This window comes from Parasteatoda tepidariorum, chromosome 10, assembly GCF_982258835.1.
Source record: "Parasteatoda tepidariorum strain Cologne lab strain chromosome 10, Ptep-v5.0, whole genome shotgun sequence".
Classification (NCBI taxonomy): Eukaryota; Metazoa; Arthropoda; class Arachnida; order Araneae; family Theridiidae; genus Parasteatoda; species Parasteatoda tepidariorum.
The window spans coordinates 53,627,355-53,644,838 of NC_141764.1; the positions used below are offsets into that span (position 1 = coordinate 53,627,355).

A 17,484-nucleotide genomic window follows, 5' to 3' on the forward strand; every position below is an offset into this window, starting at 1 on the left:
TCCACACGTTAGAGTGGGATTTGATGCAACATCCACCATACAGCATAGACATGGCGCCTTCGGATTACTATCTGTTTTCAAATCTGCAGCTGCATCTTGATGGCACAATCTTCCGTTCAAATGACGAGGTCATAAATGAGGTCGATTGCTTTCTCTACTCGCGCACCCCCCAGTTCTTCGCAGAAGGGAATGAAAAGTTGCCAAAACGTTGGCAGACTATTGTTGATTTGAATGGAGATAACTATTCTCATTAGCTTTGCTGATTTTGTATGTGTTTGTCATTTTTCAGGATTTTTTTTTTTTGGCGGAAAACTTTTTACTCAACCCGATATATAAGTAAAATACAAATATTTATGTCTTACTATAAACATTCGTATAATTCTATATGTGGAGGAGTATGTGTGAAAGTTAAGCCCAGCTGGCGTTAGGGATTAAAATTCTTCGTAAAGCTTCCGGGTTATAACTTCAGATTTACTTTTACGCTTAAATTGAAAAAAGAGCGCTATCTAATTTTATTATACTTGTAGTGTTTGCAATATAAAGCGTTCATCTAATTTAACTTTCAACGACACTAGCAACAAACGGATTCAGAAAACTCCACAAGCTGGCTATGATGCCACTCAAAAAATATCAAAGGGTGATATTTTAATAAATATGGCCAAATATGGGATAAAACTCAAAACACAGCAAACCTCACGCTTTATTTATGTTGTGATATTATTTTTTTCAAATTTATTTACGGCTCATGACCATTCAGAATTTTAAGATTACAAAAAACTTTCAGGAATGGTAAAATTATGGGTAAATTTGAATACAAATCACTATAATAAAACTTCCTAGAATATGAAGCCTGTTAACACAAAGCCTAGTAAACATAACATAAGCGGAGGGATACATCGGAAGTTTTCTACTATATTTCTTCCGGTTTTAGAAAGTTTGTTATTGTTTAAATTCAGTCAACTATCCATGTATGTTTATAAAAATAAAAATTTTTTTCTTGCTATCGAATCAATATTTTTTTAAATCATACTCTTTTTAGTATCCAAAATTTCTTATAGTTTTTTTTTAAAAAAACAAAACGAAACAACAACTAACTATTCCTTTGGTTTTAAAAATTATTGTTATTCCTTTAGTTTTAAAAATAGGATATTTATTTCTGAGATTTTTCTACAAACAAATAATATATTCTAATTAACTCTAATTTTGTAATTAGAAATGAGTAAGACACAGGAAGCAAAAAAAAAAAAAAAGAAATATATCCTTTTTATTTATATTTTGGCATATTTTATTTACAATGAATTGCATGAAATGCTTCTAATAAATAATACAACATATAATGCATTGTATTGAACAATAAAATGTAGTGAAAATGATTTTATGTATATAAATAAATAAATATGTAATTGAAAATGCATTTTCAAGTTCTTCAAACTAAAGGATAGCTAGCAAAAGTAGCTATGCCACACTGATTATCCTTGTTCCTTGACATTTTAATATAACCATTCATACCATAAGATAATCCCCAACTGTAAATGAAAAGAAAGAAATATTACGAATACTTTTATATGTGCAGGTTCTTATGTGCAGGATTCTATTATGTACAGGGTGTTTAGTAATCTCTTTCTTTAATATTTATAGAATCATTGTCAAAAATGAAGTTAAAACTATTTTACTTTATCAACGCGTGGAACTAACTATTCAACTCCATGGTCTTGAAATTTTGGACCCAACCCAGAAAACAAAAGAACTCCTGGATTATGAGTAGAGCAATACACTCCTAAACGATAAATCAACATCGGGATCACAAATTAATATCCATATGAAAAATAAGCAGAGAGAAAAACTTCTTTAATCAAACAAATTACAATTGCAGAAGGCGGTTTAGCAAAATAATAAAACCCGTTAGATTGCTTATTGCAATTTAAAGGCGTTATAATAATCATCTTTCAACCTCTCTTTGTTTCCTCTAGTAAACAAATGGTTTTGATATTTTATACCACCCGTCCTCTTTAACAGTAATTTGTCTGATTTCGTAAACTTTTTTTTAAAATTTTATTTTCTCGATTAAATATAAATTTGCAAACTCCAATGTTTTTACTTTTTTGTCTCAATTTTTGACAAAGATTTTAAAAGTATATATTGAAGGTGGTAACTACGAAACACTTTTTTTAAATTTTATTTAGGGTAAACCAACTAGTGAAGGAACACTACCCAGTGAAGGAACATTTCATATATATTGGTTAAAAAAAAGAATATGAAAGTCTTTCTGTAGATTGATTGGTAGCAATAGCTTACTGCCTAACAATAGGAAGTCATCTAGCAATATTTTGGATTACCTGGTCACATAGACTTGTCTGGAAAAGTTTTTAAATTTGTTATTAATTCTGCAACACCTTGTTTCTTTGAAAAAATTATAAGGTGAGTGTTTGTATTTATATGTTTGAAGTGGAATTAATTGTAATAGTTTTATTTTTCTCACTGTGAAAATAAGAATTCAAAATATAGTTATTGAAGTTACAATTTATTTTTCTTAAGCATCATAGCATAATCAAGTACTGAGATAAGGGATTGTTTATTCACTGGATCATCAAACGATGAAAAACCAGTAAAGGAACAAGTGTTTCTTTACTGGGTTTTTTCTAAGTTAATGAAAATGAAAGAAAAACTTTAATTTTCTTGTACCTTTAGTGATGTTTTGCATCAAAAGTATGTTAAAAATACAAAAAACAACTTCTAACCAGAGAAGAAACAGGCATGTTCCTTTACTGGGCATAGATTTCCCAGTGAATGAACAGTATATGCTAATATGTTGACACTTTACTTTTCAATTCATGATCACAAATATTTGTATGGCATATTTGTATGGCATATAAATTCATAAAGAGCATATTAAAAAATAACCAAAATTAAGTGTTCTTTTACTGGGAAATTTTGTGCTCCTTCACTGGTAAGAGCTGTTCCTTCACTTGGTCTTCTTACTACTTGTTATTTGAACCTCCAAAACTTTAAAACAATATTATGCAAGTTCTCTACAATTTTTTTACATAATTTGCAATTAGTAGCAAATATGTTGACACTGTCATTTAACTAAAATTATGAATTTTGAAATTAATATGATTTTTTAAAAGGCAAGCGAAGCTTAAGTGTTCTTTCACTGGTTAGTTTACCATCTTAATGAGACAGAACTGCCATCACGTTGCTTCCGTTTAAACTAAATTGTTCTTTTTTTCCACGAGAAAGTAATGTTTGTTAGTAAATCCTGATTTATAGTTAAGTTTTGCTTTTTTGTTCATAATTTAAGAACGAAAAAAAAGGCTCAGCTTTCTAGATTAAAACTCTGAAAAAAATCATTTTTTTCTTTTAATTTGGTTGCTTTGCTGTGATATCATAAAATTTATGCAAAGCTATTTTTAAAAGCAACAGACTGATATAATTTCATCAATTTCAGTATAATGACGAAATAAATGCGTCAAACAGCTTTTATCAATTGTCTCATTGACCTAAAGGAGCTTATAATAAACTTAGCATCATTTCCTTGCAAACGCTTTTTCAACAACTAAAAAATATTTGTAACTTTAAAACTGTTAAGAAAGTTAATACCTATAGCCGTAAAACTGTATACACTATGTTTGAACAGATAATTAATAAATAAAATGGCACAAAAGATTAGGGCATATAACATCCTTTTTCTTTTAATAGTTACATGCATATATGGCAACGTTGCTTTTAAAAAGTAACGAGTAAAAGTACAAGTATTTTTAAAAAAAGTAACGAGTAAAAAGTAAAAAGTTCTTATTTTAAAAAGTAACGAGTAAAAAGTACAAGTAAAAGTACAAGTACTAAACAAAAAAAGTAACGATTTAAAAGTACATTTTTAGGAAATCGAAAATTCAAAGTAACTTAAAATTTTATTGAATAATATTCTTATGTTCTTTAATGTTTTTGCAAAATTGTTGTTATTTATTTAATTATTCTTAATTTTGAAAGTTATGGACATTAATTTACTTTTAAATTCGGAGGAATATTATAATATAATTTTATGATATAATCGTATAATATAATTTTAAAATCAAATATAATTTTTATATCAAACTTTTTATGGATTTGCACGAAAAAGAAATTTAATCTATTGATTTTAATTTTCAGTTTATTATTTTTATTTATTTAAACTACCATTGATTTAAAATTGTTTTACTCTATAGAAACGCTTTTTAAAAGCACAAACATGAACAAAGCAAACACGGGGTTTCAGATTGCTTTGTGATCTTTGAGCTGGTAAAAAATAATTAAATGTGCAGTATAAGTTGAAACAGAACAGTCTACAGTTTTATTTGTAACAATGGCTAATGCTGAAGTCATGCGAGAAAATCATTTTCCGAACATTTCTGCCAAACGGAATGATTAAAATTTGTAAACGAATTTTAGTATCAGCGGCTAAATTAATACCTTCGAGTTTTCAAGAGTTAAAATAGTAAAATAGTTTTCAGTAGCATAAATAGTTCCGAAGTTCTTAGAGATTTGACTGGGCGTTGTTTGACAAGGTCGGGCATAAACATAATTTTAATAAAAAATGTACTAGGTAAAAATGTATTTAGTAAAAAATGTATTAAGACAAAAATGTATTATTAGTGAGTTCAAAAAGAAAATTGAAAAACGTAGTAACAAAATCCAACAATTTTTATTTGAAATGTATTAAACAAATGTATAAAACTCGAAAATGAATGAAAATAACTTCCTAATTAATATTTTTATTCATTTTGCAAAATAATTGCATTTTGACAGCATTTTTTTTAAATTTTTTTTTTAGAAAGCTTACCGAGTTTTAGAAAAAAGTAACGATTTCATTCGACATTTCCTTTACAAATACTTGTACTTTTTCCCCAAAAAAGTAACGAAAGTACAAGTAAAAGTACTAAATTTAAAAAGTAACGAAGTACAAGTAAAAGTACGTACTTTTTACTTGTACCGGCGGTACAAGTAACGAAAGTAAAAGTACTGCCATATATGGTTGCATACAAGCTAATGTTAATTACTCATGAATACATTCAGTACTTGCTTATTCACTTTAACATGGCTTAAATATGTTTTAATCGATCAATTTTTCAATACCTCTTTCATAAACTTATCTAAATAACCGAACTCTACTCACTATAAAGTTTAATTACCTGTTTTTGACTAGCCAGTAGTCTACTCCATTTTCGCTTCCGTATCCTACTACTAATACTGCATGTGTAAGATCGTAGAGTTTGTTTTTACAATCAGGTTGGTCATAAATACCACTTCTGAAATACGAAGAAATGCATAAGATTTTTTTAAATGTAAGTCTTACTTCCATGAAGAATAAAAGAATAAAGGGACATACCGGTATGTATGAAATTCTTCATGATGCGCATTGATGCCAACTGAAATAGGTCCGACAGTTGCAACAGCTTGTCTTAAAGCTTCTTCATCTCCGGTAGGAATATCTACATGTCCGGTACATGTAGCTCCAATGTATTCTTTTTTAAAAATGCAGGAACCAACCTGAAATGAGAGAAGATATGTAATACAGAGTTGGGAAAATTGAAATAATATAAATTTTTTAACCTATATGCTTCTAAATAACAGTTTTGATGTATGATCCTGAAATCTATTTTTCAGTTTAATGGAATTTTATTTACGCCTTAAATGAACTTGGAAATGTTGTTCATCTGTTTACCACATTTTGTAAACAAAATAATATTAGGCATATTTGCTAATACCTGCAAGTTTTAAAAATATAAAAACTGTTTCCAATGCAAACTAATACGTTTTTAAGATTATCGTTATATAGTGTAAACAAGTAAAATTACTTTCTAATAATTACCGCCTATTGTGGTCGCCATTTTTTTCAAGTACATTATCCTTTTCATTACCTCGGTCCACATATGCGGATCCTCGATTCTTAACTTCTAAGAACATGCTATAAGAAAAAAATTATTTTACCCTCGCTGAAACATTCGTGGACGTTTAAACTTCATAGTAGGTAATTATAACTGTTCTTCATAGCAATTATAACTGAAATCTCATAGTAATTATAACTTTCAGGGAATTCCAAGAGACTCAGAAAATTTAAGTTATTTGGGTAGAATTCTCACATAAATGGAAGCGATTTTCGAAAACATGGCACGAAATCCACGTGCTCTAAAACAATAGTAGTTTTTTATATTGCATGATTTAGTTAATCTGAAACGAATTTTTTTCCCATTTAGTAGTTCTGTGATTTACATGAAGCTTTAAAATTTATATTTACTTAATATATAAAAACAATAAAGTCAAGAACATGTAGGTTCACGTATGTGCACCTCGGTATGGTATGGCGAAATTTATGACAGCGTAGTAGTCAAAAGAAATCTCATAGTATTATGAAATCTATATAAGATATATCTATTTAGATTATACACCCCAGACTACCCTTACTACCTGCTCCTATTCCTGAAACCCCAGTTGTAATTTTTTTAAAAATAACAAAAAGCATTCTTTCCCCTTGATCTTCAATGATGAATGAGAAGCAATCATGGGGGTTTTTAAGGGAAGCACACAGGAGGCGGAGCTCCCTAATACATAAAAAAATTTAATAGAGAAAAAAAAATTATTCCTTGAAGAATTTAAAATGGTTTTTCCCTTTAAATTGAATTTCCAATTATCTACCGATGCAAGAAATTTTAACTATCTACGATATTAAGTATTTAATATCGTACTTACCTTATTTTTGTATTCGTATGACTCTTCTGTGTCAATACCCTGATTTCCTTTTACGTATTCAAATGCTGGATCCATAAATCCTCCACCACAACCATCGTTTTCTACAAAGAAAAATATTATACTGTATTCGATTTCACTCTTGAAAACATCTAGTTTTAATTAAGAATTTAAGCTTTGCTTCTTTTTTAGTTTATTTTTGAGCATCTTTATGATCGAATAAAATATAAGACCGGCTAATCGAGGGTTAATCACCAATCACAGCTTATATACTCGAAATTATGCGCTTTTCACATTCCTTACATGCTTGTAGAGTTTCTACTTAATACACTCTTCAGTTTATAAAATTGTAGTACTAGAATACGAGACTCTCTCAAGCTCTGCTCCGTTAGATTTAAAGATGACTGTTCAACTCTGCTGGTAATTGTAGAACTATTCAATTCTGACACTAGATAGCACCAATAGATTCATAAGCCTCGTGCCATCAGATGTAGTGGATGAGTATTCAACTCTGACTATCTAGTGGGTGATTATTTAGTGGATGATAATTGTAGTACTATTCAACTCTGACACTAGATAGCATCAATATATCCGTAAGCCTCGTGCCATCAGATTCAGTGGATGACTATTTAATTCTAACTATCTAGTGGATGACTATTTAGTTGATGATGATTGTAGAATTATTCAATTCTGACACTAAATAGCACCACTAGATCCAGAACTAGTCTAACGGTAGATGTTTATTACAATAATTGTTATAAAAACTAGTTTTTATAACAATAATTTTACTTACCTTTTACACAATCTATTAGATTTTGTTCGCTCAGAGATGCAAGTTTTCCAGTTTTTCTCATATTTTGACCTTCTAAGGCACCTGTTGAAGAAAATGCCCAACATGCTCCACAATCTTCCTATAAAATACATTACAATGACAATCAATAACAGGGTGTTCTGTAGAGACCACCCTTAATGCGTGCTTTTAAATTCCTTAAAAAAAGCAAAAAAAGAAAAAAAAACGTTTTCAAACGTTCCTTAACAAAAACGTTATGAAATCTTATGCATCACAGAATAGGAGGGAAAGCATTTAACTTAACTTTTAAAAAAACGTAGCTTTTTATTTTATCTTATGAACTTTTTATTTTATTGAACAGTCGATCCAATTCTGACTTTACGACTATCAATGTTCAACTCCGTAGCCTTGTAATTTTGAACACAAGGGAGCTCCTGGATCAAGTATTGGGACGTTCTAGCATTCGTTGAATACTTTTGGATGGAATTAACCCGCATTTGTGTTACATAGAGGAACAAACCTACAAAATTCTCCCACGGTTAGCCCGACGGCAGGGGGATTCTAACCAATGATCCGTCTACCACTGAGAATATTTTACACAAGCATTGTGGTTACTGCGAGACTGGAGCAGAATTCTCTTGACCAGCCACCTTTGGGATTCGAATCTGAGTCACTTCATTTGAAGGTGAACGCTCTATCACCTGAGCCACCATGGTTCTTTAACGTAACTTAAAAATGTAGATTATTCTATCATTGCTTTTAAAGTAAAGTTTCAAACTGATTCGTTAGCTCGACGTACTTTAGTTACACAATAGGCTCATTCATTGAATATGAAATTCAGAACTTCATGAAATAAGACTCAGGAAAAGGCGATAGTTGAAATTTTGAATAAAACAGTTTGTTTAAGTAATCAATTTAATCTCTCTGGAGCATAAAATCTGTTTTAGACGTAGCATTATAACTTCAAATTTTCTTAAATCCAAGGAACTACGCAGAGATTTTATGGATATTAATTCTCTCTCAAATTGGCTGAAAATTTAAAGTACTGTAGTTCGAAACATTCTGATCAAAAGTTCTCATTGGCGCTCATATCAAAAATTGATAGTTTTTGAGATACGAAGCCTCAAACCACAAATAGTAATTCTCAATTCTTCATTGCCGTCACGATATTAGCATTAACTAAGGACATTGAAAAAAGAAACTTTTAAATAAGCAGTGATAATTTTATTAAGTAATGAAAAAGCCAGTAGCGCGTCAGAATGTCCAACGCTAAGTGAGTTCTTAGCATTCACCTAAGCCAATGCCAGAGATGCCAACTTCCTCCGGACAGATGATAAGCATTTTCGAGAGGTAGTTTATTAATTGGGATTCCTGGTCTAATTAAATTCAATTTATTAGGTTTTTATCCACCACTATATCTGAGTAATTCGAAGGCTTATATAATTCGCCACTATATTGTAGTTACGTCATGCTAAACCTTTTAAAAAGTAAGCAAAATTAGTAAAATATTTGCAAATTTTAGTGAGTAGTTACTTACCGTTTTTTAAATTATTTCGGCGTGTCTGGAGCAGTTGGCATCTCTGCAATGCAGCATGCTTCAAGCACCTTTCACAACATCGACCGTTGCCGTATGTTTGAAACTCCGTATCTCGAAAAGTATCTCTTTTTGGACTTTGTGTCAATGAAAACTTATGCTCTCAGAATGTTTTATATTATTTTTTTCATTTCCAATGAGCTGCACAATCGGTCTTGCCGATAAGCAGACCTAGTGCGTTCTCCAGAGGTGGTATCCACTCTTTAAGGACCACCACAATGGGTGAGATACCGTTGGTCATGTTAATTTGGACGTCTAGTTTCTGCCACACTAGATGGCAGCACCGAGACTCTATTTGGATGCTAAAGTGCACTAGAAATTTAATTTTGCCTAAAATGCCAAGAGCCAATAAGGCACTCCAGGAATCTTTTACATGCCGCATAATCATACGACTTGGCCGCTGAGGATTTTCTGCATCCCGAAAATCCGGATGACTTGTTTCCGGATCCAGAAAATCCGGATTACATTATAAGATATTAAATTTTCAGCCGATTTGACACAGAATTAATTTCCATAAGATTTATGCGGGTTCCTTTTGTTCTTATACAGCAATCGATTTGTTTTAAAAATAAACTGTAAAACTTTAATGACGTGTTTCCATTTAGTCCATAAACATTTGAGTATGGAAGAAAAAAAAAATACCAACCTGGTCTTTGACTTTTGTTACAAGACCCTCTTTCCTCCAGTCAACTTCTGCAGGAACATCAGCATCCTTCAGAGGAATCCATTCTGATACGTTTTTATGATGCCCTTCATCGCTCACTTTGAAACCATTCAGAGATTGCATATATTCTTCGTGACTCTGTTCAAAACAATGATTTTTCCCAATTATTGAACTGTTCGATTTTAAAAATCTAACACTTAATTTAAAAACAACTAAGGTTAACGCTTCCCAAGTCAAAATTCCTGATGACCCAATCAAAACATCTTGATAGTTTATGTTGGTTTCTGTACAATTCATGATGGTCCAATCAAAACATTTTGATGGTTTATGTAGGTTTCAGTGTGATTCATGATGGTCCAACATTATTTGATGGTTGTCATCATCCAACTTTTACATTATGCTTTCATGGTTTTTGATATGCATGCAAATTATCATCATTCCATGATGGAAAATGATACTTTAATACTATGATGGTTAACCCTCAAGCGAAGTTTGATTCTCATGAACCAACAATCTATAATGATCCGTGATGGTCCATGATGGATTTTGATTTTTAAATTTTAAATTAGCAATGGAGGTAAATGAAAATTTGTTACGAAAAGTTTCTCCCATGGTATGGCGACCTCTATACTTTTTGGTATGGGATTCATAATCACATCTCAATATGAACGTGGTCCTGTTGGTTGCTATCTGTAGCTGATTGATTATTAATGGATTATAAGTGGAAAGGTATGTGAGTAACGTCAGCTTTGACATCTCCATATCAACATCAATTTTCATAATAACTTTTTTCACTGAATCAAAGCTTAATGCGAAATATGCAAATTGAGAACCCGATTAGCGCGATGAACATGAACCTGTTACTGCAATTGAAATGTCGAATAATATTATTTCTGAATTTCAAAATCTATTCGATTTTTTTTAACCGAAATTATTTTTAAAATTGAAAAATTAACTATTGAATTAGTTAAGATTTATGTTGCCAAATGGAAATCATGAACCGTATCGTTCAAAAAGTCACCAGCCGAGCGATTGTTTACAATTTGAAAGTTGAAACAATTCAGAGCCCGTTCCGTTAGGTCCCGTGTCTAAGAATCCTCCCATTGTTTCACTTTTGGCACTTTTCTTTGCGCTCACATTTTCATGTGTGAATTTCAGTTTATAAATTACGTAAAAATGTCAAAACAACGATGTTAATGAAACTAAAATCAATTAGTTTCAAATAAATGTTTAAAAAAATTTACCAAATCTGAATATTTGTTGACTCCTCTTGTAAACGAGTGTATTCCCAAGTCTGCTCTAAGGTTATGTTTTACAATATCAGCAATCCTCTCTTCCCATATCAATCGTCTTTGTACTTCTTCTAGCCCAACATACGTCTTTCCAAACAGTTCCTAGAATAAACATTAAAAAAAAAAATACTATTTTTTGTTTGGTTAAATACAGGAGGCCGAGAAATATTCTAGATACATTCTGAATAATCATCTTAAATTTTTATCTACCACCAAAATTTGCATTTTTTTGTTAAGTATTGATTCAAGCGCAGAAAAGTTAACTGATTGATCCCACCCACCCATTCCAGAAGAAGACGCCTTCAGAGACGGACGTGCCTTGCGAGTTCTCCGAGTCGGGGGTTCGGTCGTTACCCAGCGGGATAATCAACGATGAGTTCCTGCAGCCTGTCGTCACCACCTCATGGCCTCGGCGGTGTTTCCTTCCTCCCTTCGTGAGCGTTTGATGCAAGCCTGATGACTGCAGTACTTCTGCGACGTCGATCACTAATCAATGTTTGAAAGACAGAACATCAAGATGAAATAGTTTTCAAATCCAGCCAACGTGAACACACCGTGCGGCAGTGGTAAATTGTTTAGCTTCGACGTACGGGAACATGATGATTGCTTTGACCTTTCGTTACTAGCATCTAGGACCTGTCCCATCAGACTGTTAATGGCGGCCATTTGCGTTTGAAACCGACTGGTTGAAGCATGTTTCACAAGTAGGAGTCTGGCTTTACTAACCTCTACTGTCCTTCGGGTCCTCGCCCAGTTTAGTTACTAGCGGAGACTGGAGATGCTAATTATCTAATCGAGATAAGTAATCTTAAAAACAGCGAGACGTTTTCTTCAAGCAAAGCACAGTGGACTTCATTTTTGTTGATTACTCTCAACTCGTTTTCAAGTAATCTCACAGCTTTTCCTCACCATGGCAATGAGCCAACCCCCATCTCATATTTAGTTTTTATGCTCCTGACCTCAGTGTTCCACCTCATCGATCCTCATCTCATGATGAAGGGGTAAAGGGCCATCTCGTCCTCAGGCACCCCGACCATCCAACAAGACAAGATAAGAAAAGTTTATTGTGTTCTCCATTTTGCTGCTCCATCGCTGGTACCAAAAGTAAAAAACTAACATTATCTAGGTTTTTTAAGGCACAGGAATGGATCCATCATCCAACAGACATGAATCCATCCACATTTTCCCGTTATGTCTACTTGGAGATAAAGATTTGTGTAGAACCTCCTAAATTTATGTATTTCTGAGAAAGCTTCTTGTGCAAGAAATGAGGCAAAATATCAGCAGGCTCCATCGCACAGTAAACCATAGCTGAAAATTTGGCGGCTCTTTTGTAGCTTACTATGAACTAGGGACAAATCTTAGGAAATAAAGTTTTGAAAATTTCTTATACATTTGTTTTCTATCTGGGAACTGAAGACAAAAAGAAGTCTTTCTTCGGGTGGAATGATTTGAATCCAATACTTAACATATCAACTCTGTTTTCGAAACTTTTGTCTGTCAGAAAACATTGAGGTAAATTTCTCTTTGAAAAAGATATTTCGAGATTTTTTAAAACAGCATGAGTCATTATGTACCAACAAATATGTTTTATTTTTTTAAAATTATTTCTGCTACAAAACTGTAAAAAATTCCTGACGAAATTCCGGTATAAAGTGTCAGCACTTTGGATGCATCATCCGCAAAATCCATTTTACCGTCAAATCCACTTTTACCATATTATATTTTACTATAATTTTAAAAGTGATATATTTTTAATTAAAAATATTCAGTTACATTACTGTAATTATTTCTGTAACAATTACGGCACATCCGATTTTTTGTTCCGTAGCATGTTCCGGTAAAAGGGGATTTTACAGTAATTTCATCCGAATTTTTTGCAGTGTTGATAAGTGAAAATATTTTGATAAGAAATTAACGAGTGCTTCGATTAGATACAATTTATAATAATAAGAATAAATAAATATTTTTTCAACTGTACTTAAATATATTTTTGCTCAATTTACCCCCTATAATAAAACGTTTTCAAAAAATTTCAAAAATACCCTGATTATAAGGGTAACTTTACCCATAGTGTTTTTGAATTTTTACTGTAAGAGTAAGTAATAAAAATATATTTAAACATACAATAGATAATTTTTTTTAGTAAAAAACGTAGCCAAGTTTTTTAGTAAAAAGTAAACCCAAGAGCTATTTATTTACTCTCTCTTTCTCTCTCTCACTGATGGAGAATTACACTGAATTTTTACTCGACACTTAATTTAGGGTTTACGACTGCTAATGTTCAACTCCGTAGCCTTGAAATTTCGAACCCAATCCAGAAGACAAGGGAACTCCCAACGAAAATTAGATAGATCCATTTACAACATGTGCGCAATACTCTGAATACTCGTAAGTAAGGAAACGATGCAGTCAACTTCCGCCACTAAAAAGCGTACATCTGTACTGGATGTACTGGATTCAATACGATTTAGTATTTATTTTAAATACTAATTTAAATAAAAACATTTACATAAGCATTCATTGACAGAGAAGTACATTGCATTTTTATTAGACGTTTAACGACACTATTTTAAATACTAATATTTACTTCAAATACTAACTTAATTTTTTAGAGTACTCTGTCCGGGTACTCCAGGTTATACACAATTTGTAGTGCACACCTCTTACGTATCTTTCTTTATAATCCTTAATTGCGGAACTGTTATTGAGACTTCCAGACACTATAGCACATGGCTTTTTTTTACATTTGGATAATACTTTTATTAATCTTACAATGAAACAATTAAAATAGAAAGGTATTATTTTAAACAACAGTGCTAGCACTCCTTTGCCCCGCAGTGGACTGATCGTTAAGACACGGTTCCCAGCAGATCACCGAAGTCAAGCATCACTGGCTGCGGTCAGTGTGCGGGTGGGTGACCACTTGGATCAGTCTGCGTAGGGACCGAGGGTGTGCGGTATTGGTCCTCCTTAAACTTTTGTACCGTAAAGTGCTCGACTTCGCGTGCAGGTCGTTGGACTACCGAAGCGGGGGTGCCATCCCCTCTGCAGAGGATCAAAATTGTGATGGCTTGTCTTCGGATCATCCTCAGTGATGCTTCCCAGACCGTCGCCAATAGCCCATAGTGCAGCTCTAGTGCGACGTAAATTAACTACAACTACAACAACAAGCTAGTACCCTTTTAGTAATTACACACGTAATTCTTTTATCTAAAATGTTTAACTTGTTTTTTGTTAAGTTTTTCTTAAACAAAACAATCAAATTTGATTTGTTATATGTAAATTTCTATCATTGTGTTCCAAATCATCGGTTCAATAGCCCAAATAAGTTCATTTGTGACAGTTCAAGAAGCGGTACAAAGTTATTTGCAAATTACAAACTCATATTGGCTTTTTACTACAATTATTTTAATAATTATAACACCTACAGGGAATTTGTAAGGTGTGAAAAAATAATTATTACCTTGTATAGATTCCAGTGTTCATTCAGTTCAGCTTTGAATGGAAATGATAAGCACATAGCTGTAGCTATGCATGAGGTAAGTAGAATAAAAAATTTCATTTTAACCTAAATCGAATGAAAATAGAACAGAAAATCAACTGACAATAATATACATTTTTGATTGATTATTAGTTTCAAAAACTGGCTTCATATAAAGAGATTTAAAAGTATGAATCCAGGGAAAAAATAAGAAGTCAAAGGTTATTATGCTTAGATGAAACTCTGATTGCTGTGGTAGGTAAGCTTATTATTCCAAGTCTAAATCTTTCGTTAATATTTTGAATAATAATAAGTATGATATTAATTTTTAAAAAAATTTTGTGCTTTACGTATTTCAAGCAGACAAAAAAGGAGAAAACATTTTTTTTCGTCAGACCAAAAGTCAAAAACATACGCATCACTTAAAAAGATGTGTGTTTGCGTGCATGGGGGGGGGGGATTTCGCATAAATAGAAGTTCATGATGTTAGTGATGCTATAAGTTTTTCGGTCAGACAAAAATATAAATATTTTTTCTCATTTTTGTCTACTTGAAGAGCAGCATTTAAAATATTTTTTTAAATTTATTATTTTCTACATTTTAGTCATGTTGTTTACGTCGGAAAGTGGTTGAAATTTCATTTAGCTGTTAATTTTGCTTGAACTATTTAAGATCTTGATTTTTATAAACGATAATTTTTTAAGCGATAATCTGGTGGTATATTCTGCTTGCCGCGATCTTATGTAGTTTTTCTTATTAGAATTTGCTTTGTCACCTAACACAGAGCTTCTGCCAACATTTTAGAGCCTTCGTTAATCTTATATCGGTCGAAAATTTTATTGACGATAAATGTTTTTTAGCGATAATGTCGCAACAAATTTTTCCTGTTGTGGGCAGGAAAAAATGTAAACTTGTATTGTTGTATAGCACAGAACTCCAGTTAAAACTTGACTGCTCTAACTATTTTTAAACAAGCTTGAAATTTGACAGACGATAAACTGCATTTGACGATAGTATCTCAATAAATCCTGTTTATATCGGTCAAGAAACGATTAAAACTTGCATTGTTCCAAACGTAAGAATTGCACAAACGTGTTCTCAATCGCGGAGTTCCAAGTAGAGATATGAGGGATCTTGCTAGTTAGAAAGTAGTTGAAATTTGGATTGCAGGATTTCATCATTACAAACTCTAAAACAGTTAATACGAATGTAATAATAAATAAAACATAAAATATAAACAAACGTAGTAATCAACTGATAATTTTCTAAGAATTAAAATTTTATACTATGTCAAGAATACTGCTGAAGTATGAGTATTCATAAAGTTGCATAAAGTTGTGTAAAATTGCATGAATATTCTTGCGCAGAATATCTACAAATAAATTCTCGGTTACCAAAGTAGCGAGACTGACGCTAAACGTGTTGAGCACCTTTTGCGCCATGAACCATTATTTAACGTACAGTATCATTATTATATACAGTTTCTTTACAAGTTTAGAAAATTCAAATCTATTTATGAAAATAAATAATTCTTAAAACAGCAGAGGTGCAAAATTGGAAATAAAAACAGTTACAAAATTAACGTACCTGTAGTCCTTTTTTTTTCGAATAGGAGAAATAAATTAGAGACAATGGGATGCAAGTAGAGTGAAATAATTCTCTTTACGTTAATTCATATTTATAAGCATTAAAATATTGCAAAGACAAGAATAAATGAAATAAGTATTCCTTATCGGTGACGTCTAATCTCTCACTTGACAAAAATTCTCGTGAATAATTTAGTCACGAGATTACAGTTATTCGGAACTTTCTCTCTCATTTGATTTACATTTTTGGAAAGTAATATCAGCACACAATACTGAATAAGTTGTACAACCTCACGTGTATTGAATAATTCCATTGATAAAATAATACTCGAGTGCTAAAAAACAATAATACGAGATACGGGTGTTAGATAATAGATCGCCTTCAGACGTTTTGTAACTTTGTAGGCAACGTTAAGTTTGATAACAAAATTACACTTCTGAGAATGATTTTAAACAACATCATGAAATAAACTATCTTATCATCAGGTGGAAATTAATGTAATTTCAAATTGACTTTTATTTATTTGGAAAGATTAAAAGTAGCAAATGTTTATTGGAACCATTTGGTAATTTGATTAAATAATATTGGCTAAAGAGAATAAAGAATTAAAGTAGTAAGTTCCATTAAATTTGATTTAACTTATTCGGTATAGTTAAAAAGAAAAAAATGTTTGATTAGAACCCATTGGTAATTTGATTAAATGCTATTGGTTAAAGAGAATAATGACTTAAAGTAGTAAGTTCCATTAAATTTGATTTAACTTATTCGGTATAGTTAAAAAGAAAAAAATGTTTGATTAGAACCCATTGGTAATTTGATTAAATGCTATTGGTTAAAGAGAATAATGACTTAAAGTAGTAAGTTCCATTAAATTTGATTTAACTTATTCGGTATAGTTAAAAAGAAAAAAATGTTTGATTAGAACCCATTGGTAATTTGATTAAATGCTATTGGTTAAAGAGAATAATGACTTAAAGTAGTAAGTTCCATTAAATTTGATTTAACTTATTCGGTATAGTTAAAAAGAAAAAAATGTTTGATTAGAACCCATTGGTAATTTGATTAAATGCTATTGGTTAAAGAGAATAATGACTTAAAGTAGTAAGTTCCATTAAATTTGATTTAACTTATTCGGTATAGTTAAAAAAAGAAAAAAATGTTTGATTAGAACCCATTGGTAATTTGATTAAATGCTATTGGTTAAAGAGAATAATGACTTAAAGTAGTAAGTTCCATTAAATTTGATTTAACTTATTCGGTATAGTTAAAAATAACAAGTATTTGATTGGAACCCATTAGAAATTTGCTTAAACAGTATTGGTTAAAGAGAATAATGTAGTACTAATATTGAAT

General features: G+C 31.5%; 1 protein-coding gene across 1 annotated transcript; it reads right to left on the minus strand.

Annotated features, from left to right (window-relative positions):
- Nucleotides 1-1,241: 1,241 nt before the first annotated feature.
- LOC107451932 (cathepsin L-like peptidase) lies at nucleotides 1,242-16,231 on the minus strand. Its single transcript, XM_021148422.4, has 9 exons — nucleotides 16,132-16,231; nucleotides 14,527-14,631; nucleotides 11,013-11,162; nucleotides 9,751-9,906; nucleotides 7,514-7,631; nucleotides 6,724-6,824; nucleotides 5,363-5,523; nucleotides 5,166-5,282; nucleotides 1,242-1,526 (listed from the first exon to the last, which is right to left on the minus strand). The coding sequence occupies exons 2-9, from the start codon at nucleotides 14,623-14,625 to the stop codon at nucleotides 1,427-1,429; spliced, it is 1,002 nt and encodes a 333-aa protein (XP_021004081.1). The 5' UTR covers nucleotides 14,626-14,631; nucleotides 16,132-16,231; the 3' UTR covers nucleotides 1,242-1,426.
- Nucleotides 16,232-17,484: the final 1,253 nt, after the last annotated feature.